Source organism: Jaculus jaculus, chromosome 2 (assembly GCF_020740685.1).
Source record: "Jaculus jaculus isolate mJacJac1 chromosome 2, mJacJac1.mat.Y.cur, whole genome shotgun sequence".
NCBI lineage: Eukaryota > Metazoa > Chordata > Mammalia > Rodentia > Dipodidae > Jaculus > Jaculus jaculus.
This window is the reverse complement of record NC_059103.1, coordinates 54,737,784-54,759,682: the sequence shown is the minus strand read 5'-3', so window position 1 is coordinate 54,759,682 and position 21,899 is coordinate 54,737,784. Positions and strand designations below refer to the sequence as shown.

General features: G+C 40.9%; 1 protein-coding gene across 4 annotated transcripts in view; it reads left to right on the top strand.

Moving 5' to 3' along the window:
- Positions 1-21,899, top strand: part of Aopep (aminopeptidase O (putative)) — a 428,441-nt gene that overhangs the window by 277,425 nt on the left and 129,117 nt on the right. For 3 of the 4 annotated variants that reach the window (XM_045144107.1, XM_045144108.1, XR_006635781.1), the window contains exons 8-9: positions 13,488-13,590; positions 14,297-14,404. The exons of the other annotated variant lie outside the window; for it this stretch is intronic. In XM_045144107.1, the coding sequence (XP_045000042.1) occupies positions 13,488-13,590; positions 14,297-14,404 (211 nt within the window). The remainder of the gene's footprint in view (positions 1-13,487; positions 13,591-14,296; positions 14,405-21,899) is intronic. 4 annotated transcript variants of the gene reach the window in all.

Genomic DNA, 21,899 nt, shown 5'->3' with positions numbered 1-21,899 from the left:
CTCATTTCAGTCTGTGGTTGCTTTTCTTGACTGTGGGTACCGACTGTGGTTCACCCAGCTGGACTCCCAGCTTATGTATTCTTGTCAGGCTAGTAAGTCTTCATCTCTTGGCACAGCCCTCAGGACTTCACTGCGGGTTGTAGCAGATAGTTGATCCATACCTTCCAGGTTCTGGTTTTTAACCTTTTATAAAGGCATAAAAATAGTCTCCTTACACTCATCAGAGCACATGTACCACTATGTTACTCACACTCAACAGAACACAGACACCAGTATGTCCCTCACACTCCCAGAACACACGCTCCAGTGTGTTCCTCACCCTCGTCAGAACATAAGCACTGCTGTGTCCCTCACAGTCACGAAAGTACACACACCACTATGTCCCTCACACTAACCAGGGCACACGCACTGTGCCACTATGTCCCTCACCAAAACACAAGCTCTACTATGTCCCTCACACTCACAAGAACACATGCGCCACTGTGTCCCTCACACTTAGGAGAGCCCATGCACCACTGTGTCCCCCACATTCACGAGAGCACACACACCACTGTGTGCCTCACATTCACTAGAACAGAAGCACTACTATGTCTCTTCAGCTAGCTGTCTTGTAGAAGTCAGTCAGAGTGCCACAGGGAATTTCTAGAGAGGCTCTTGGGGTCCCAGGCTAGCTACATAGTTCATTTTTTTCTCTTTTTTTTTTGAATAAAAATTTGTGGGTGTATGTGTGAGTGTGAATGCAAGCAAATATGTGTCATGGTGTGTGTATGTGTGCGTCAGTGTGTGTCAGTTTGGGTCAGTCATCTGCCTTTCCCCCTCCTCTGAGGCAGTGTTTCTCTCTCTAGATTATTACTCTGTTATTCTTTGCTATGCTTGCTGGGAGCTGCTGGGGAAATTCTCCGTCTTTGCCTCTCTTGTTGTTAGCATTGCTGTGTGGGATTCCAGAAGTCCACTATATTTTCTGGCTTTTTACGTAAGGGCTGGAAGTAGATCTCTGGTACTCAAGCTTGAATGACAAGCATTTTATCCACTAAGCCATCTCCCCAGCTTCATTGTGTTCTCTTCTAATGCTTGCAGACTTCTATTTGCCTCCTCTCCTTTAATTTTTTTTAAGACAAGGACACATGTATCCTAAGCTAGCCTTGAACTCACTAAGTAGTTGAGAATGACCTTGAACTTCTGATCATCCTGTCTCCTCCTCCCAAGAACTGGTATTACAGGCATGCATCACCATATCCAGTTCATGCTTGGGATTGAACCCAGGGCCTCACGAATGCTGAGCATGCACTGTACCAACTGAGCCACATCTACAGACCTTCCCTCCTCTAATTCCAACTTCCTTTGCAGTCAGAATAGCATCTTCTCACCTCAAGCAGCCACTTTCCCAATGGCTCCATCATTTGATTTCTTGCAGTTCTATGATCACAGGTGAGCAAGCTCAGTGCTATATCCTGTCCCCCATCTGGCCTGGGATGTTAACCACTTTAAGGGATGGAAGATCCCTTGCTGCCTATATACAATAGTAGTTCCTACACAGCAGTACTTGTCTCCTTCAAGAGAGGCTGGAAAATCATCTCAAGGGGTTTTGTCTCCTTCTAATACCTGGTCTTCCCAGTGGATCTCCATGTCCCTATCACTTCAGAGGCTCTTGTCCTGAGCATGCTCCATTAACATCATCAGCTCATTCTGAATTTTTGTTCTCCTGGCAATAATTTTCTGACTCCTTAGCTCTCTTGCATTAGTTTGGGTATGCCTTCTCTTCAGCACCCCACCCCATTCACCTTCATATGGGTCCTCAAAGATCCACCCCATCAGAAACTCCACTGTGAAATTAGTACCTATTCTCTTCCCCTTCTCTGCCTTTGTAAACATCTCCACATCATCTCCTGCCATGCTGGGTGGGGAGGACTCTACTTACACTGTTGTATTCATCTGTCCCTTATTTTTACTCTGCTTGGGGCTTTCTCTCATACAAGGAAGTTCTGGTTTGTGGCAATTCAAAAGTCCATGATGCCAGAACGCAATAGTGCATACCTTTAATACCAGCACTTGGAAGGCAGAGGCAGGAGTATTTCTGTGATTTTGAGGGTAGCCTGGAGCTACTGGGTGAGTTTCAGATCATCCTGGGTTAGAGTGAAACCCTACCCCCCCCAAAAATAAAGTCAATGATATTTAGAGGTCTGTAGTGATACTCGTTGCTTTTCTCAGTTTCATCTTTTATCTTTCCTGCCAGCTCATGAGAATGTGTGAAGTTCTTTTGAGTTTTCCTCAGTTCTGCTTGCTATGCTTCTGTAATCCTTTATCAGCTGACGTCTCCTCTCAGAACCACTCACTGAGCCTCCTACTACCATTGGGGACCACGCAGCCTTCTTCATTTTGCTCTGATTCTTCTGATGATGCCTTCTTCTGCCTTACATCATCTTAGCAATTGCCTTTTTCAACACTGGAGCAATGTCTGATAGAGGCTAATGATGCTGCTGGGGAAAGCCCTTTATGTAGGAATACTGTTAAATTTATTTTGAAAACCTCATGAGCTCCAAAACCATACAAAGTCATTATTGAAGGTGTCACAGCCTTTTGCCCATTCCCACTGGTAGCTGTGTTGGCGGATGGCAAGTCCACATTCATTATGTACATTTTATAGATGAAGAAATTGTTATAAGAAACAAATGATTTTAAAAGTCTTATTTTCTGCCATCCTGCCTCCATTTTTTAAAACTCAGAGTGTTAGTAATCTCTTCCTAGAGTGATAAAGATTGAAAGGGATGAGTATGTAAGGGATATGGCCCAGATACAGCTTTCTAGAACTATAACCAACACTTGGATTATATTGTTTTTTAATATTTTGTTTATTTTTATTTATTTGAGAGCAACAGAGAAAGAAAGAGGGAGAAAGTAGGGAGAGAGAGATAGAGAGAAAGAGAATGGGTACGCCAGGGCCTCCAGCCACTGCAAATGAACTCCAGACATGTGCATCCCCATGCATCTGGCTTACGTGGGTCCTGGGGAATTGAGCCTCAAACCAGGGTCCTTAGGCTTCACAGGCAAGCACTTAACCGCTAAGCCATCTCTCCAGTCCCCCCCTTTTTAAAATCTGTTGGCTAATCATGAAGCAGCAAGGAGCAAGCTTAAAACTAGCCCTTCATGGTTGTTTTCTTCTCCAGAGGGAAAGTTAAGGCTAAAGTTGTGTGCAGTGGGTTTATTTGGGAGGGGGAGGAGTTGTTTGTTTGGTTGGTTGGTTGTTTATTGTTTTTTCTTTAGGTTTTAGAAGAATTTTAAACCATGGAAGGTTTTTATACTAGTAGGGGGGATTCCCATGTCCTCTCCCTAAAGCTTGCCCTAGTGACAGTTTTTTACCTATATAATGGCTGCCATACTTTTTCTGAGGTTCTGACTATCTGAGGAAGGTCCATCAGGTTCTGCCTGTACCTAGGTCAAATGCATCCTTGTAATGAGAGTGACACTTGTATTCTGCTTACTAATGGGCAAAAGAAACCCTGGCTTGGCCGTGTTGACAGTGCAGCCCACTGAGGTTCAGAGTAACTGTCCTTCATTGTCCCTTTTATAGATGAAGGGACTTGGCTTCAGGGGTGCAGCCTCAAAACCATGTGGTATAGTCAGGGTTCATGGATGTACTTCCCCTGTTGCTGTTACTGTGCATGGGGCTCATTTCTACATGAGGGCAGCAATGTTCATCCTGTTACTATAGGGTGATAGGGTGCTGCTCCATCTTGGTGTAGCTGCCACTGGCAGGCAGACAGAGACTTTGAAAACTGGTGATGAATTCCCTTCACCTCTGTTCTGGGATGCTTTCCCCCTGGCTGAAGTGTGGCAGTAGTTGAGCGTATAGAGGCCGAAGTTTTTCCGCTGTCATGGTAAATGCCAAGTAGGACAGAAGCCTGTCTGGGGTGGACAGGGCCAGCCTTGGTCAAAGCCCCTGACCTCTAAAGAAATCTCCAAGTCCCAACCTCAGACATGGCCCCTCAAGAACAGACTTTTCTGCAGGTGCCTGATGTCACTTCATCACTGTCTGGTAGTGGCCCTGCCTGCACTAGCGCTGTGTCTGTGGCTCCTGTGAGTATGGCAGTGGGGTAATCCAGGCTTGGGAAAGGTAGGCTGGTAGTGGAGAGGAAAGGAAGTTTGTCTGAGTTGTTGTATTGTGCCAAGTACCACAGAAACCAAGGGCATTTGAGCCCAAACAACCTTGGTAACTTGATCACCCACATTCCATGTACTTTAGCCAAGGAATGAGTACTGGAGTTTCCTGACTAAGGGCTAATGAACACTTTCACTTGATCAAAGTGCTTTCATGTTATCTGAGCTCATCACAGACTTTTACAGGTGAGGAAATGAACTTCTGGAGGGAAATCCGCAGGTCTCCAGCTCTTTGCACAGGGTTGACCCAGCCCCATGTGAGGGCCTGGATCTTAAGGAAGTACCAGGGTGCAGTGTATGTTTTTGGGCCTGAGTTCTGACAGGTTCTGCCATGAACCTGCTCTGAGATTTTCTTTAGGTATTGCTTCCTTCAGCTCTTAAATGTGAATCCTCAAAAGCCTTGCCTGTTCTTACATGGGAGGAGGAGGTATCACATAAGAAGGGCTTGGCAGAGTACCTGGGCCAAGGACTAAAGCAGAAATGTTCACTGCTAGCACAGCTCCAGTTCCATTTGTTAGGAATGAATCTGGGTAAAGTTGGTGGAGTAGTAAAGCAGTGTTGACTTAAATATGGCATTCATTTTCCACTCACAATAGAAATCAAAAGATAAGCAGGTCCTGGGCCACCACAGAGATGAATGATTCCATAAAGGCTAGTTACCTGCTTTTATTCTCTTTCAGTCTCTGTGGCATATTGATTTACTGCCTCGTGGTACAAGATGGCTGCTACAGCTCCTTCTATGATGCTCAGGTGGTAGAAGTGCAGTAGTAATCATAGTTTCCTCTTCTGTAAGATCAGTAAACATCCTTTCAAAATCTCATCCCCAACATGAGCAGGTTCCTGCTCTTGTCTGCTAGCCATGTTTCTGGCACAAAAGCAACAAAACTCCTTTTCAACATTGGTTTCCCATTATTCTCACCATATACACCATGTATGTATGTATGTATGTGTGTGTGTGTGTGTGTGTGTGTATATATATATATATATATGTATATATATATATATATATATATACACACACACACACTTTTTTTCTTTTTCAGATTTTATTGATTTTGCTGAGACAGAGTCTCACTGTACATCCCTAGCTGGCCTCAAACTTGCAATCCTCCCCTGTGGCAGCTTCCCAAGTACTAGAATTACAGGCGAGCATTCTCAGCTTTTAATTCACCTTTCAAATTGAAATATATAATGAAACACATAAGTGTTTGCTATATTTCATCAAGTATTTATTAAGTGTGTGTGTGTGTGTGTGTGTGTGTGTGTGTGTGTGTGCACACCCATATGTTATAGTTAGGGCACATCATGTGGAGGTCTACACAACCTTGGGTGTTGGATCTCACTTTTCTCCTTGTTTGAGGCAGGGTTGTTTGTTTGCCACTACATGAACCAGTCGATCATCCAGGGAATCTCCTGTCTGCCTCCCATCTTGCCATAGGCACACTGAGATTATAGACACATGTCACTGTATCCAGGTTTGTGTGGCTTCTGGTGATCCAAACTCAAGTCTTCACACTTGAGTGGCAAATGTTTACCTACTAGGTCATCTCTCCAGCTACAAGGATTCTTTTTAACTCTTTACCCCAGTCTGAGATCAATAGACTATTCCCATCCTGGAAACTTTCCCCCTTCTCCTCTATCATTGCTCCCTTCCAAAAGCAGCCAGTGTTTCATGTCTGGCATAGCAGGTCTGTTGTGCTAGCTCTTGACTTCTTGGAAGGAAAGGTAATGTGCTCATTACCAGACTGGCTTTCCTCCCTCAGCTCAGAGCTGAAGCTATGTAGTTGCATGGAGCAAGTGTGGCTTGGCTCCTCTCTCCCATGTTTTGTGTCTGCACAAAGCTAGGCTTATGAGAATGCAGGTAGCACTGAGAAGGAGACTTCCCATTTTGGCTGGTGGAGTCTTGCCTTATGAAAAACATGTGCTGACTTCACACAGTGCTTGTGTGTACCAAGCTGCCCACTCCAGAGCCAAGTCTACTTTAAAAGTAGTCTCTGGGGGCCTTGAATGCTTGGTGGGGGTGTTGTATAAAGGAATCTTCTGGAACACTTTGTCATTTGGAGAGGCGGAAGAAGAGTAGGAGAAGAATATGTTCTGGAAGTACATTTTTAGGCAAAGGGAAAAACAGCTCCTATAACCTCCTCTTAGAACTGGAGCTTGTGAGATCCAGAATGTACCATTATATTTCCTCCCCTTCCAGCATTTCAAGCCCAGAGCTCAAGGGCATCTCCTCCAAGGGCTAGACAAACTGGTACAAACTCAGGGTGTATCTTGAGAAGTTGTCCTTCCCCAAGATTATAAGTCATGGGTGTTCCCTGGCAGAGGTGACATGCTCTCTTTATATAGATAGTCGCAGGAAGAGCATGGGAGCAGAGGGAAAGAACTAAGGTATGTCAGTGACATCTTAAATGAAGACCAAAGGGGCAAGTGACTCTTACGAGTATGCTCATGCAGGTAGGTCAAGGCTGAAGGAACTAAGAAAAGAAACTCAAGATGGAGAGATGGCTTAGCAGGTAAGGCATTTGCCTGCAAAGCCAAAGGACATTGGTTCGATAGAAAGAAACTCTGAGATTAGCTGTAAGTCCTAGCAGTTAGCTCTAAGGGCTGGTCCTCTCTATTTCTCCTTTAGGCACCTGCTGGTTCTTTTGTCTGACAGTGCTCTGGAATATTCCACTAAAACTTACCCAGGGATTCATTATGCTAAAGCAGCTAGAATGAATTTTTTTTCTTTTTTCATTTTTTCTTTTTATTTATTTATTTGAGAGGGATAGAGAGAGAAAGAGGCCGAGAAAGAGAGAGAGAGAGAGAGAGAGAGAGAGAGAGAATGGGCGTGGCAGGGCCTCCAGCCACTGCAAATGAACTCCAGACGCGTGCGCCCCCTTGGACATCTGGCTTACATGGGTCCTGGGGAATCGAGCCTCAAACCAGATTTTTTCCCATTCTGTAGGTTGCCTCTTTGGTTTTTTCACTGTGTCCTTTGCAGTGCAAAATCTTTGTAATTTCATGAGGTCCCAGTGATTAATCTGTGGTTTTATTGCCTGAGCAATTGGGGTTGTATTCAGAAAGTCTTTGCCAAGACCAATATGTTGAAGGGTTTCCCCTACTTTTTCCTCTAGCAGTTTCAGAGTTTCACATCTGCTGTTAAGGTCTTTAATCCATTTGGACGTAATTCTTGTACGTGGCGAGAGAGAAGAATCTATTTTCATCCTTCTACAGATATATATGCAGTTTTCCCAACACCATTTGCTGAAGAGGCTGTCTTTTCTCCAATGGGTATTTTTGGCATTTTTATCAAATATCAGGTGGCTATAGCTACTTGGGCTTACATCTGGGCCCTCTATTCTGTTCCACTGATCTACATGTCTGTTTTTGTGCCAGTACCATGCTGTTTTTGTTGCTATGGCTCTGTAGTATAGGTTAAAATCAGGTATGGTGATACCACCAGCCTTATTTTTGTTGCTTAGGATTATTTTAGATATTCGAGGTTTTTTGTGATTCCAAATGAATTTTTGGATTGTTTTTTCTATTTCCATGAAGAATGCTTTTGGAATTTTGATAGGGATTGCATTAAATGTGTAGATTGCTTTTGGTAAGATTGCCATTTTCATAATATTGATTCTTCCAATCCAGGAACAGGGGATGTTTCTCCACTTTCTAGTGTCTTCTGCAATTTCTCGCTTGAATGTTTTAAAGTTCTCATTGCAGAGGTTCTTTACTTCCTTGGTTAGGTTTATTCCAAGGTACTTTATTATTTTTTTTTGATGCAACTGTGAATGGGAGTGATTCTCTGAGTTCATCCTCTGTGTGTTTGTTGTTAGTATATATGAAGGCTACTGATTTCTGTGTATTTATTTTGTATCCTGCTACATGGCTGTAGGTTTTTATCAGCTCTAACAGTTTGCTAGTAGAGTCTTTAGGGTCCTTTATGTATAGAATCATGTCATATGCAAATAATGATAACTTGATCTCTTCCTTTCCAATTTGTATCCTTTTTATGTGTCTCTCTTGCCTTATTGCTATGGCCAAGACTTCTAAAACTATATTAAATAAAAGTGGGGACAGTGGACACCCTTGTCTTATTCCTGATTTTAGTGGAAAAGCTTCCACTAATGTGTAATATGTTGGCTGTAGGCTTGTCATAAGTAGCTTTTATTATATTGAGATATGTTCCTTCTATTCCCAGTCTCTGTAGGACTTTTATCATGAAGGGATGTTGGATTTTGTCAAATGTTTTCTCTGCGTCCAATGAGATGATCATGTGATTTTTGTCCTTCAACCCATTTATATAATGTATTACATTTATAGATTTGCGTATATCAAACCATCCCTGCATCTCTGGGATAAAGCCTACTTGGTCAAGGTGAATGATCTTTTTGATATACTCTTGTATTCTGTTGTCCAATCTTTTGTTGAGAATTTTTACATCTATGTTCATGAGGGAGATTGGTCTGTAATTTTCTTTTTTTGTTCTATCTTTGCCTGGTTTTGGTACCAGGGTAATGCTGGCCTCATAGAAGGAGTTTGGTAGAATTCCTTCTTTTTCTATTTCCTTTGGAAAAGCTTAAGAAGCAATGGTGTTAGCTCTTCCTTAAAGGTCTGGTAAAATTCAGCAGAGAATCCATCTGGGCCTGGGCTTTTTTTAGTTGGGAGATTATTGATAACTATTCGGATCTCCATGTTTGTTATAGGTCTATTTAAGTGATTAATCTCATTTTGGTTTAATTTAGGTAGGTCATATAAATCAAGGAAATCATCCATTTCTTTCAGATTTTCATACTTTGTGGAGTATATGCTTTTATAGTATGTCCCTATGATTTTTTGTATTTCTCTGGAATCTGTTTTGATATTACCTTTTTCATCTCTGATTTTATTAATTTGTGTCTCTTCTCTCTTTCTTTTGGTCAGATTTGCTAAGGGTTTATCAATCTTGTTTATCCTTTCAAAGAACCAACTCTTTGTTTCATTAATTCTTTGGATTGTTCTTTTTGTTTCTATTTCATTAATTTCTGCCCTAATCTTTATTATTTCTTCCCATCTACTGATTTTTGGTTTGCCTTGTTCTTCTTTTTCCAAGGCTTTAAGGTGAAGCATTAGGTCATTTACTTGTGACCTTTCTAATTTCTTAATATAGGCACTTAAGGCTATAAATTTACCTCTTAAAACTGACTTCATTGTGTCCCAGAGATTTTGATATGTTGTATTCTCATTATCATTTGACTCTATAAATTTTTTGATTTCCTTCTTGATTTTTTCATTGACCCATTCATGATTTCGTAGTGTATTGTTTAGTTTCCATGATTTTGTGTATGCTCTATAGCCTTTCTTGCTACTGATTTGTAGTTTAATTCCATTGTGGTCAGATAAAATGCAAGGAATTATTTCAATTTTCCTGAATTTGTTACGATTTGCTTTGTGTCCTAAGATATGGTCTGTTATAGAGAATGTTCCATGTGCTGCTGAAAAGAATGTATATTCTGCAGCCTTTCGATGAAATGTCCTGTATATATCTGTTAGGGCCATTCCTTCTATGACCTCATTTAGTCCAGATGCCTCTCTGTTTATTTTTTTCCGGGATGACCTGTCAATTGATGAGAGTGGGGTGTTAAAGTCACCCACCCCCACTGTGTTTGGTGTTATCTGTGACCTTAGTTTTAATAGTGTTTGTTTGATGAATTTGGGAGCCCCCATGTTAGGTGCATATATATTTAGGATTGTAATGTCCTCCTGTTGGAGTGTACCCTTAATCAATATAAAGTGACCTTCCTTATCTTTCTTGACTAACGTTGGACTAAAGTCTACCTTGTCAGATATTAGGATAGCAACCCCTGCTTGTTTTCTAGGCCCATTTGCTTGAAACACCGTCTTCCAACCTTTCGCCCTAAGATAATGTCTATCCTTTGTTGAAAGGTGAGTTTCTTGGAGACAACAAATTGTAGGATCCTGCTTTTTAACCCAGTCTGCAAATCTATGTCTCTTCGTTGGGGCATTGAGGCCGTTGATATTAAGAGATATTATTGAAAGGTGTGTATTTATGTTTGCCTTTTTTTTTTTTTTTTTTTGTGGTTCTGGTTCTACCTGTGCTCTCTTGTGTTAACTAGTATTTGAGTATTGCTTGTTTTTTCTAGGTTCCTTATATGTGTGCTTTTCCTTTTCTTCAGCATGGAGGATTCTATCAAGTATTTTCTGTAGAGCTGGTTTTGTCTTCAAATACTCCTTTAACCTGCTTTTGTCATGGAATGTCCTTAATTCTCCGTCTATTTGAATGGATAGCTTTGCAGGATAAAATAACCTTGGTTGACAGTTGTTATCTTTTAGAACTTGGAATATATCACTCCAAGCCCCTGTGGCTTTTAAAGTTTGTGTTGAATAATCTGTTGTAATCCTGATGGGCTTGCTTTTGTAGGTAACTTGATTTTTCTCTCTAACTGCTTTCAATATTTTTTCTTTGGTTTCTGTGTTTGGAAGTTTGATTATAATATGGCGAGGGGAGGATCTTTCCAGGTTTTGTCTGTTTGGGGTTCTAAAGGCTTCCTGTATCTGCATTGGCACCTCTTTCCCGATTTAGGGGAAATTTCTTCTATGATTTTGTTGAAGACGCCTACTATGCCTTTGGAGTGGAATTCTTCTCCTTCTACTATGCCCTGAATTCTTATATTTGATCTTTTCATAGGGTCCCAAATATCTTGAAATTCCCACTCATACTTTTCTATAAGTTTGTCTTTCTCTTTGTTGGACTGTATTAGATCTGCCACCTGGTCTTCTAGCTTAGATCTTCTGTCCTCTCCTTCATCCAGTCTACTGGTGAGATTTTCTACAGAGTTTTTTATATCATTAACTGTGTTCTTCATTGCTAGTAATTCTGACTGGTTTTTCTTTATTATTTATATTTCCTTATTTATGTCTTGTATTGCCTTCTTTATTTCATGAAATTGGTGTCCTGCATTTTCTTTGTTTCCTTTGATTTCCTCTTTGAGTTCCTCTTTGACTCCTTTGATTTGTTCTCTGACTTCTTTGAACATATTTACAATCATTCTTTTGAAATTTTTCTCAGGCATTTCCTCTAACTCATTCTCACTGGAGGTCATTTCTGATGCATTAATACTTTTAGGTGGATTTATATCGTCTTGCTTTTTAGTGTTTCTTGTGTTATAATGTATGTATTTTTGCATCTTGGATTAAGTTAATGCTTGGATTTTGTAGCTAGCTGGGTATTCTTAGCTGTATCAATTGATTTGATGTTGTATATTTTCAGAGTAGGAGCTTAAGGTGTTAGGTGTGGCTCTTAAGACTCTCAGAGTATCTACAAAGGTGCTCCTAGGGGTTAAGTTTCCCTGCTATGGGAGTATTCAAGTAGGCTGAGTGGAATAAAATACAGGTAGATTCTAAAAGTTAACTAAACACTGTACACATTCAATCAAAAACAGCCCCAAGTATGTATGCAAGAGTAGTTATTATAACAATCAGATCCTCTGTCAACAAAGAGGTTAAGATTTCTGGTCTGTTGAGGTATCCAAGTCAGCTTGTGACCAAGTGAGACCCTTCCCTGGTGCAATCCCAGTTACCTTGGATGATTTTGGTTTCAGTCAAGTTGCTGCCTGGGTTGTCGGGCTGCTGTTCTGATTTCTGGAGTTGGGCACTGGCTTTTCCTGCAGGGCAAACTGAGCCTGGCAAGTGTGGCCCTGCAGATCAGCACACCTGCTGCTGGAACTGCTGCTGCCTCTGCTGGGTCTGTTGCTGCTGCTGCTGGGTCCACTGAAGCTGGTGCTTCTGGGTGCACTGCCGCTGCTCCCACTGAAGCTGCTGCTGCTGAGTCTGCCGCTGCTGCCACTACTGGGTCTGCTGCTAATGGGGCCACTGTTACCTGTGCCAGAGCTGCTGATGTTGCTGCTGGACTCTGCTCCTGCTTGGGTCCCGCTGTCGGCTCAAGTTGGCATGGTCAGGTCCCGGGACTGCAGCTCTGTTCGCTGGAGTTGGGCACAGGCGGTGGGGGGGGGGGGGGGGAGCCGCAGCTGCTCTAGTTCTCTCGCTGTTCCACATGTTCTTCTTCCTCATGATCTGCTCCTCCGTTGTTTACTGTCGCTCTCCCTTCACGTTTCTTGAGTTGGGGAGAGCTCTGGGAGCATGCACATCTTTAACTGGGCATTTCAGCACATACCTGTAATCCCTGGGATAGGAGGCATAAATAGGATCTCTGGGGCGGGGCCTGCTGGCTGAATAGTTTAGGTGAATCCATTGTCTACCTGGTTCACTGAGAGACCCTCTGTTGAAAAATAAGGCGAAGAGCAATTAAGGAAGGCACCTGATAGGGACTGGCCTCTAGATGCATACCTGCATGCATGCAGACTAGACACAGACACAATGAGAAAGAAGAAAGAGGAGGGAGAGTTGGTATCCAAATCCAGTTCTTTAAGTCTCTCAGAGCTCTGCACCGTGCCCTAGGCTCCCCTACTATTTTCAAGTTAAGCCCCACTTGTGGTGCTCCAACCCTCTTGTCATAACTGCCGCGCACACAGTAGTCTGTCCTTTACCTGTCACTCCTTTTGATCTTAGCTGTTCCTGAAGCCACGTGAACATGGAGCAGTCTTTACTAGGTGGCTCCAAGGGTCTGTTACATTTTATAAAATAGGCTTTCCTAGTGTTTAGAGCTGAGCCTATGTGGGAAAAGACCCAGTTGGGTAATAAGGAGACCCTTGCTTAAACCAGAGTGTCACTGTGGGGCCAGTCAGTCAGCCCTGGCATGCAGACCTAACTTCCTCATGTTCCTCTTTTGTCTCCCTGGTGAAGTGAGAAAATCAGTTGAGTGATTATTAATGTCCTAAAAACAACTGTTGGAGCCTTATCTGTGACTCTAAAGTTTAGAATGCAAATATATCTTTCTTAAAGGAAACTTAATTATTAAATGCAACTTCAGAGATGTAGACAACACTAAGGCTTCTCAGAATATGTCATATATATATCATATAAAAGTTTATATATATATAAACTTTTTATATAGTAAAGCTATATTTTTCTTTGTATTTCCCAATCCATCATCCTCACCAGAAAAGGGGGGTATAGATTCTTAAATAATTCATACTGAAGCATAGATTCCTTGAGGCTCTGGCAGGCTTTCATGTTGGATAAGATGATATAAAATATTGCCAGTAGCCAACCTCAGGTTGCCAGCTGGAATACAAATCCCTTCTTGTCCGGTGTGTGTCTGTGATATAAAGTGTTCTATGTTATACCTGGCACTCCTGAGCTGAAATGAGGCACTGGGCACAGTGCATTAGCTGTGCTTAGTTTGTTCTGAGTGTGTCGAACTTTAAGAAGCTGGTCCTGCATTGTTTCAGACCCAACAAGGAGAACACTGGCCATGTGAGTGATTCAGGAGCATCTGTCGTCAAGCATGGACTCAATCCAGAGAAGGGCTTCATGCAGGTTCACTACCTAAAGGTAAGCATGGCAAATGGTAGCAGACAGTTGTTACAGGGTAGCATTTCTGAAGCCACACTACAGTAAAGATTGGTAACATGCCTGAGATAGTATAAGCAGTTATCCACCCTGTAATGGCATCTTAATGGGCAGAATATGAGGGTCGAGGCCCTGCCTTTTAGCTCTCCTCACCACTCTAGGTTGTGGTGATAAGAAGAAAAAAGGGCCTTTCTAGAAGGCCAGGCATGACTGTGCATACCTGTAATATCAGCACTGGAGAGACGGAGACAGAGAATCCCTAGGTCTCACTGGCTAGCTAACCTAGTGGGATTGGTGAGTGCTAGGGTTTGTGAGAAACCAGGTCTCCAGTCTGAAATGACAAGCTGTAAAGAAAAACCCCTGACATTGAGCTTTGATCTCCATATGCACAAACATGCATCTATACAGATGTAAACACACACACACACACACAAGTGTCTTTCTTAGGAGAGGTACTGCCCTCTCCATTTCAAAGTCAGAGCAGAGGTGGCAATGACATTATCATTTGGCTTCCTAATCCACCCTGATAGCCATTCCTTTCTCCTTGGTCAGCATGTAAAGAGCGGCCTGGGGCAGAGAATGCAGCAAGTTCTAGATGTAAGTTAGGTTTGATGTATAAGGCAAGCATTTTTGTGATGAACTCCTGTTGTACAACTTCTTTTATGCCTTTCTTCATTTGCTTTCCCAGGGCTACTTCCTTCTTCGGTTCCTTGCCAAAAGACTTGGAGATGAAACCTATTTTTCATTTTTAAGAAAATTTGTGCACAAGTTTCATGGGCAGTTAATTCTTTCCCAGGTAATTCATGGGGTTCTTATAAATTCATGCTTATAACTATAAAGTGTGGGGATTAGATTATGCCAGTACCAAAAACAGAAAGAGGATTTACAATGTCACACAAGTGGAGAAAGAGCAAGTTAATGAAGCAGATGCTAGAACAGTGTTTTAGGGGGAGCATAAACTGCCTGTAGCTCAGGATCAAGTGGAAACCTAAGCTGTTTGTACGTAGTGATATAAACAGTTGTAACCTATGTGACCCTATAAAACAACACACTCCTGCTATTCCTCTGTCTGACACCATTTATATGTGTCTCCTCTTGCCCTTTTTGTCTCAGCTACCATAGCTTTGACTCATCCTAGCTAAGCAGGTATGTGTCAGCCTCTTCTCTACTCTTAGCTGTCAGTGGTGATGCCATGTTTTCATCTATGACTGTTTCTTTTCTATCCCTTTCATGCCTTTTATTTCACCAATACGTGATGGCACATTTTCAGGTTCATTAAGCAAGTATCAGCACTTCTTCCTGTTTATTTCATTTTGTAAGATCTTGTGTTACTCTGTTGCTTGGGCTAGTCTTAGAATCCTTGGCTCAAGTGGTTCTCCCTCTTTTCACTTCTGAGTTGTGTTCCTGTTTTTAAATTAAATTTAAATTGTTCTCATTGTGCTAAAGTATACATAGTATAAAATTTGTCATTTTAGCTGTGCCATTGAATAGAATTACACTCATGCACATTTTTGTGCAACCACTACCCTCATCTTTCTTTTCTTTTTTACAGTAGAGCTGGGAAATGCATTTATGTTGTGGTCATGAGGAACTCAACCTTTGAGTAGCATCAGACTTGTGTTAAGGACTGTCTATCCCTAAGTTTTAGTTTATTATTTTTTTTATTGACAACTTCCACAACTGTAAACAATATCCCATGGTAATTCTCTCCCTCCCCCCACTTTCCCCTTTGAACCTCCACTCTCTATCATATCCCCTCCCCCTCTCAATCAATCTCTCTTTTATTTTGATGTCATGGTCTTTTCCTCCTATCATTATGGTCTTGTGTAGGTAGTGTCAGGCAGTGTGAGGTCATGGATATTCAGGCCATTTTGTGTCTGAAGAAGCACATTGTAAGGTGTCCTACCCTTTGGCTCTTATATTCTTTCTGCCACCTCTTCTGCAATGGACCCTGAGCCTTGGACGGTGTGATAGAGATGTTGCAATGCTAAGCACTCCTCTGTCACTTTTTCTCAGCACCATGATGCCTTCAGAGTCATCCCAAGGTCATTGCCATCTGAGAGAAGATTCTCTAACCAAAAGTGAGAGTAGCAGTAATATGTGGGTATAAGCAGTAAGAGGAGTGCTTACAGTTTGGTGAACATAGTATATACATTTAGCCAAACAACAGCAGACGTTACACCCCTAAGGCTCATGACTACACTTGTAGGTTTTCAGTATCGGGGATGTATTTGGAGTGGGCCTCCAGTCCAATTAGAGGGCAGTTGGTATCCCCCATAACAGACATACCATTATTACACCCATTGGCTCATTTGGCCTGACTGGCCAGATATAATGCTTGCCGTGTCCACTGTTCACTTCTCACTGGTGTTTACGTGTTCACTGGTGATTTCTTTCCCTGCAATTGAAATGCATGCAGTATGGCATTTTCTATCAGCTGGTTTACATGGAGGAGGTTTTCAGCTCAGCTCCAGAAGGACTTCTCAGTGACCTTGTAGCCCAAGTATGTAGAATCTTCAGCAGTAGGATCTTACCATCTATTCCTGGTAGGAAACCAAGGGCCTTGGCAATGGCCTGTAATGTTTTGGGAGTATCAGGGACCTCCCTGGACAACAACTCCCTGGAAGGTATCCCATCCATGGCACTGAAAATGTTCTAGTAACAACCTATGGCTTCTGAGTGTTCCATTGTCCAAAGAAGCAGGTTTCCTTATAATTTATTTTTATCCTGTTAGATTTTGATTAGCCCTCCCTCTACCTTTCCTTTACTCAATTTCTTCCCCTGACCTCACTTGGGCCTTCTCACCCCCATTCCTCTGTTCTTCTACTTACATATATATAATAGTATCCTATTAAGTCCCCCCTCCCTCCATTTCTATTTTATATCTCCTTTCTAGCTTACTGGCCTCTGTTACTGAGTTTTCTTCCTACTCACATAGAAGTCAAATCATTTGTAGCTAGAATCCACATATAAGAGAAAACATGTGATGTTTGGCTTTCTGGGCCTGGGTTACATCACTTAGTATGATCCTTTACAGATCCATCCATTTTCCTGCAAATTACATAATTTGGTTTCGTTTTCTACTGAGTAGAACTCCATTGTGTAAATGTGCATCTTCATTATCCACTCATCAGTTGAGGGACATCTAGGCTGGTTCCATTTCCTAGCTATTGTGAATAGAGCAGCAGTAAACATGGTTGACCAAGTGTCTCTAAGGTAGTGAGATGAGTCCTTAGGATATATGCCTAGGAATGATATAGCTGGGTCATATGGTAGATCTGTTTTTAGCTCAGGAAACTCCACACTGGTTGCCACAATGGCTGGACCAGATTGCATTCTCACCAACAGTGTAGGAGGGTTCCTCTGTTTCCATATGCTTTCCAGCATTTATGGTCATTTGTTTTCAGGATGGTAGCTAATCTGACAGGAGTGAGATGAAATCTCAATGTAGTTTAATCTGTATTTCCCTGATGACTAGGGATATAGAACATCTTTTTAGATGTTTATATACCATCGGTATTTCTTCTTTTGAGAGTTCTATTTAGCTCCATATATCATTTCTTAATTGGCTTGTTTGATTTCTTATTATTTTTTCTTTTTTGAGTTCTTTGTATGTCCTAGAGATTAATCCTCTATCAGGTGTATAGCTGCCAAAGATTTTCTCCCATTCTGTAGGTTGCCTCTTTGCTCTATTCACCATGTTCTTTGCTGTACAAAAGTTCTATAATTTCATGGGGTCCCAGTGGTTAATCTGTGGTTTTATTGCCTGAGCAATTGGGGTTATGTTCAGAAAGTCTTTGCCAAGACCAATATGTTGAGGGGTTTCCCCTACTTTTTCCTCTAGCAGTTTCAGAGTTTCAGGTCTGATGTTAAGGTCTTTGCTCCATTTGGACTTAATTCTTGTGCATGGAGAGAGATAAGGATCTATTTTCATCCTTCTGTAGATACATATCCAGTTTTCCCAACACCATTTGCTGAAGAGGCTGTCTTTCCTCCATTGAGTATTTTTGGCATTTTTATCAAAGATCAGGTGGCTGTAGCTACCCGGACTTACATCTCGGTTTTCTAGTCTGTTCTATTGCTCTACATGTCTGTTTTTGTGCCAGTACCACGATGTTTTTGTTACTATGGTTCTATAGGATAGGGTAAAATCAGGTATGGTGATACACCAGCCTTATTTTTGTTGCTCAGTATTGTTTTAGATATTTGAGGTTTTTGTGCTTCCATATTAATTTTTGGATTATTTTTTCTATTTCCATGAAGAATGCCATTGGATTTTTTTTTCTTTTTTAGTTTTAGGAAGTAAGGTCTCACTCTAGTCCAGGCTGACCTGGAATTCACTATGGAGTCTCAGAGTGGCCTCGAACTCATGACAGTCCTCCTAACTCTGCCTCCCAAATGCTGGGGTTAAAGGCATGTGCCACCATGCCCGGCCTGCCATTGGAATTTTGATGGGGATTGCATTAAATGTGTAGATTGCTTTTGGTAAGATTGTCATTTTCACAATATTGATTTTTCTGACCCAAGAACAGGGATATCTTTCCACTTCCCAGGGTCTCCTGCAATTTCTCGCTTGAGTGTTTTAAAGTTTTTGTTGTAGAAAGACTTCACTTCCTTGGTTAGGTTTATTCAAGGTACTTTATTTTATTTATTTATTTATTTTGATGCAATTGTGAATGGGAGTGATTCACTGATTTCATCCTCTGTGTGTTTGTTGTTAGCATATGGGAAGGCTACTTATTACTGTGTGTTTATTTTGTATCCTGCCACATGGCTGTAGGTGTTTATCAGCTCTAACAGTTTGCTAATAGAGTGTTTAGGGTCCTTTATGTATAGAATCATGTTATCTGCAAATAATGATAACTTGATCTCTTCCTTTCCAATTTGTATCCCATTTATGTATGTCTCTTGCCTAATTGCTATGGGTAAGACTTCCAGTACTATATTAAATAACAGTGGACACCCTTGTCTTGTTCCTGATTTTAGTGGAAAAGCTTCAAGTTTTTTCCTTTTAGTATTATGCTGGCTGTAGGTTTGTCATACATAGCCTTTATTATGTTGAGATATGTTCCTTATATTCCCAGTCTCTGTAGGACTTTTATCATGAAGGGGTGTTGGATTTTGTCACATGCTTTTTCTGCATCTAATGAGATGATCATGTGATTTTTGTCCTTCAGCCCATTTAAATAATATATTTATTGATTTGCATTTGTTGAACCATCCATGCATCTCTGGGATGCCTATTTGATAGTGAATGATCTTTCTGATATATTATTGTATTCTGTTTTCTAGTATTTTGTTGAGAATTTTTGCATCTGTATTCCTGAGGAAGATTGGTCTGTGATTTTCCTTTTTTGTTTTATATTTGCCTGGTTTTGGTATCAGGGTGATGCTGTCTTTGTAGAAGGAGTTTGGTAGGATTCCTTCTTTTTCTAGTTATGAAAAAGTTTAGGAAGCATTGGTGTTAGTTCTTCAATGAAGGACATGGCAAAATTCACCAGTGAATCCATCTGGGCCTGTACTTTTTGTTATTTGGGAGACTTTTCATAACTGCTTTTATCTCCATATTTGTCATAGGACTGTTTAAGTGATTAATCTCATCTTGATTTAATTTAGGGAGGTCATATAAATCAAGGAAATCATCCATTTATTTCAGATTTTCAAATGTAGTTGAATATTTGTTTTTATAGTATATCCCTATGGTTTTTTTGAATTTCTCTGATATCTGTTGTGATGGTGCCTTTTCATCTCTAATTTTATTAACTTATGTCTCTTCTCTCTTTCTTTTGGTCACATTTGCTAAGGATTTATCAATCTTGTTTATCCTTTCAAAGAGCCAACTCTTTGTTTCATTGATTCTTTGGATTTTTTTTCTTGTTTTTTTTTTGTTGTTGTTGTTTGTTTCTATTTCCTTAATTTCTGTGCTAATCTTTATTATTTCTTCCCATCTACTGATTGTCGGTTTGCCATATTCTTTTTCCAAGGCTTTAAGGTGATGCATTGAGTTGTTTACTTGCAATCTTTATAATTTCTTTAATATAGGCACTTAAAGCTATCAATTTCCCTCTTAGGACTGCCTTCATTGTGTCCCAAAGGTTTTGATATGTTGTGTTCTCATTATCAATTGACTCTATGAATTTTTTTATTTCCTTCTTGATATCTTCATTGACCCATTCATCATTTAGTAGTGTATTGTTTAGTTTCCATGATTTTGTATATGTTCTATAGCTTTTCTTGCTATTGATTTATAGGTTGATATCATTGTGATCAGATAGAGTGCAAGGAATTATTTCAATTTTCCTGTATTTAAGATTTGCCTTGTGTCCTAATATATGGTCTGTTGTAGAGAATGTTCCATGTGCTGCTAAAAAGAATGTGTGTTCTGCAGCATTTTGGATGAAATGTCCTGTATATACCTGTTAGGTCTGTTTGTTCTATGACCTCATTTAATCCAGATGCCTCTCTCTTTATTTTTTGCTGGGTTGACCTGTCAATTGATGAGAGTGGAGTTTTAAAGTCACCCAGTACAACTGTTGGGTGCTATCTGTGACCTTAGTTCTAATAGCATTTGTTTGATGAAGTTGGGAGCCCCCTATGTTACTTGCATATATGTTTAGGATTGCAATGTCCTCCTGTTGGAGTGTGCCTTTAATCAATATAAAGTGACCTTCCTTATCTTTCCTTACTAATGTTGGACTGAAGTCTACCTTGTCAGATAATGATAGCAACCTCTGCTTGTTTTCTAGGTCCATTTGCTTGAAACACCATTTTCCAACCTTTCACCTTAAGATAGTGTCCCTTCTTTGTAGAAAAATGAGTTTCTTGGAGGCAACAAATTGAAGGATCCTGCTTTTTAATCTAGTCTTCAAACCTATATCTTTTGGTTGGGCCATTGAGGCTGTTGATATTAAGAGATATTATTGAAAGGTGTGTGTTTATTTTTGCCATTTTTCTTGTGTATTTCTTCCAGTTTTACCTTTTCTTTCTTGTGTTAACTAGTATTTGAGTATGGTTTGTTTTTTCCAGGTTTCTTATATGTGTGCTTTTCTTTCTCTTCAACATGGGGGATCCTTTCAAGTATTTACTGTAAAGCTAGTTTTGTCTTCAAATACTCTTTTAGCCTGCTTTTGTTATGGAATGTCCTTATTTTCCATCTATTTGAATAAATAGCTTATTAGGATAAAGTAACTTTGGTTGACAGTTGTTATCTTTCAGAGCTTGGAATGCATCACTCCAAGCCCTTCTGGCTTTTAAAGTTTACGTTGAGTAATCTCCTGTGATCCTGATGGACTTGCCTTTGTATGGGACTTGATTTTTCTAACTGACTTCAATATATTTTCTTTGGTTTGTATGTTTGGTAGTTTAATTATCATATGGCAAAGAGAGGTTCTTTCTAGGTTTTGTCTGTATGGTGTTCTAAAGGCTTCCTGTGTCTGCATTGGCACTGGATCACTGCTCAGGTCACCAGTGCCTGGTGTTGTGTAGGTGAGCTCCCTTACCCAGGTCTCTGTTGCTTGCTGGTGCTGGCTCTAGCAGTGGGGGAAGGGAGGCTGTGGATATTGGCTCACATTCTCCCACTGGTCATTGAGATCCCTTTCCTCACAAGCCACTCCTCCACTGGTCCCTGCCATCCTCCCTTCACATTTCTTAAGTTTGGTAGAAGCTCAGGTATGAGTGGAGAAACCCCTCACCTGGCTTTTCCTGCGGCTAAAGCCAAGCCTGGTGGCTGTGGCCACATGGACCTGGTTCTACCACTGCTGGAGCTGCTTTTGCCTGCTTCTGTGGTCTCTAGATGCTCTGGATCTCTCCTACTTCTCTGCTACAGTTGATAATTTCTTATACACCTCACTTTTTAGTAGAAGAGTGTATTTTGCTTGTTCTTAAAAAAAATTTATTTAGTTAGTTTTGCTTTTTTTTCTCCTCTAGGCTGCTTTGGCATGGTTCCTACACTGCCAACTTAACTGGAAGTCCATGTTTCTTTAGGATTTTTTAAATTATTTTTTATTTTTTGGTTTTTTGAGGTAGGGTCTCACTATGTAGTCTCAGGGTGGCCTCGAATTCACGGTGATCCTCCTACCTCTGACTCCCAAGTGCTGAGATTAAAGGTGTGTGCCACCACGCCTGGCTGTCTTTAGAATTTTTTCATTACCCTAAACTGAAACTCTGAACCTCTTAAACAACTTTCCAACAACAACTTTCCTTTTTCCTCCCAGGCTCTGGTAGCTCCCATTCTTTCTGTTTCTGTGAACTTGACTACTTAGGGACCTTATGAAAGTGGAATTGTATGGTAT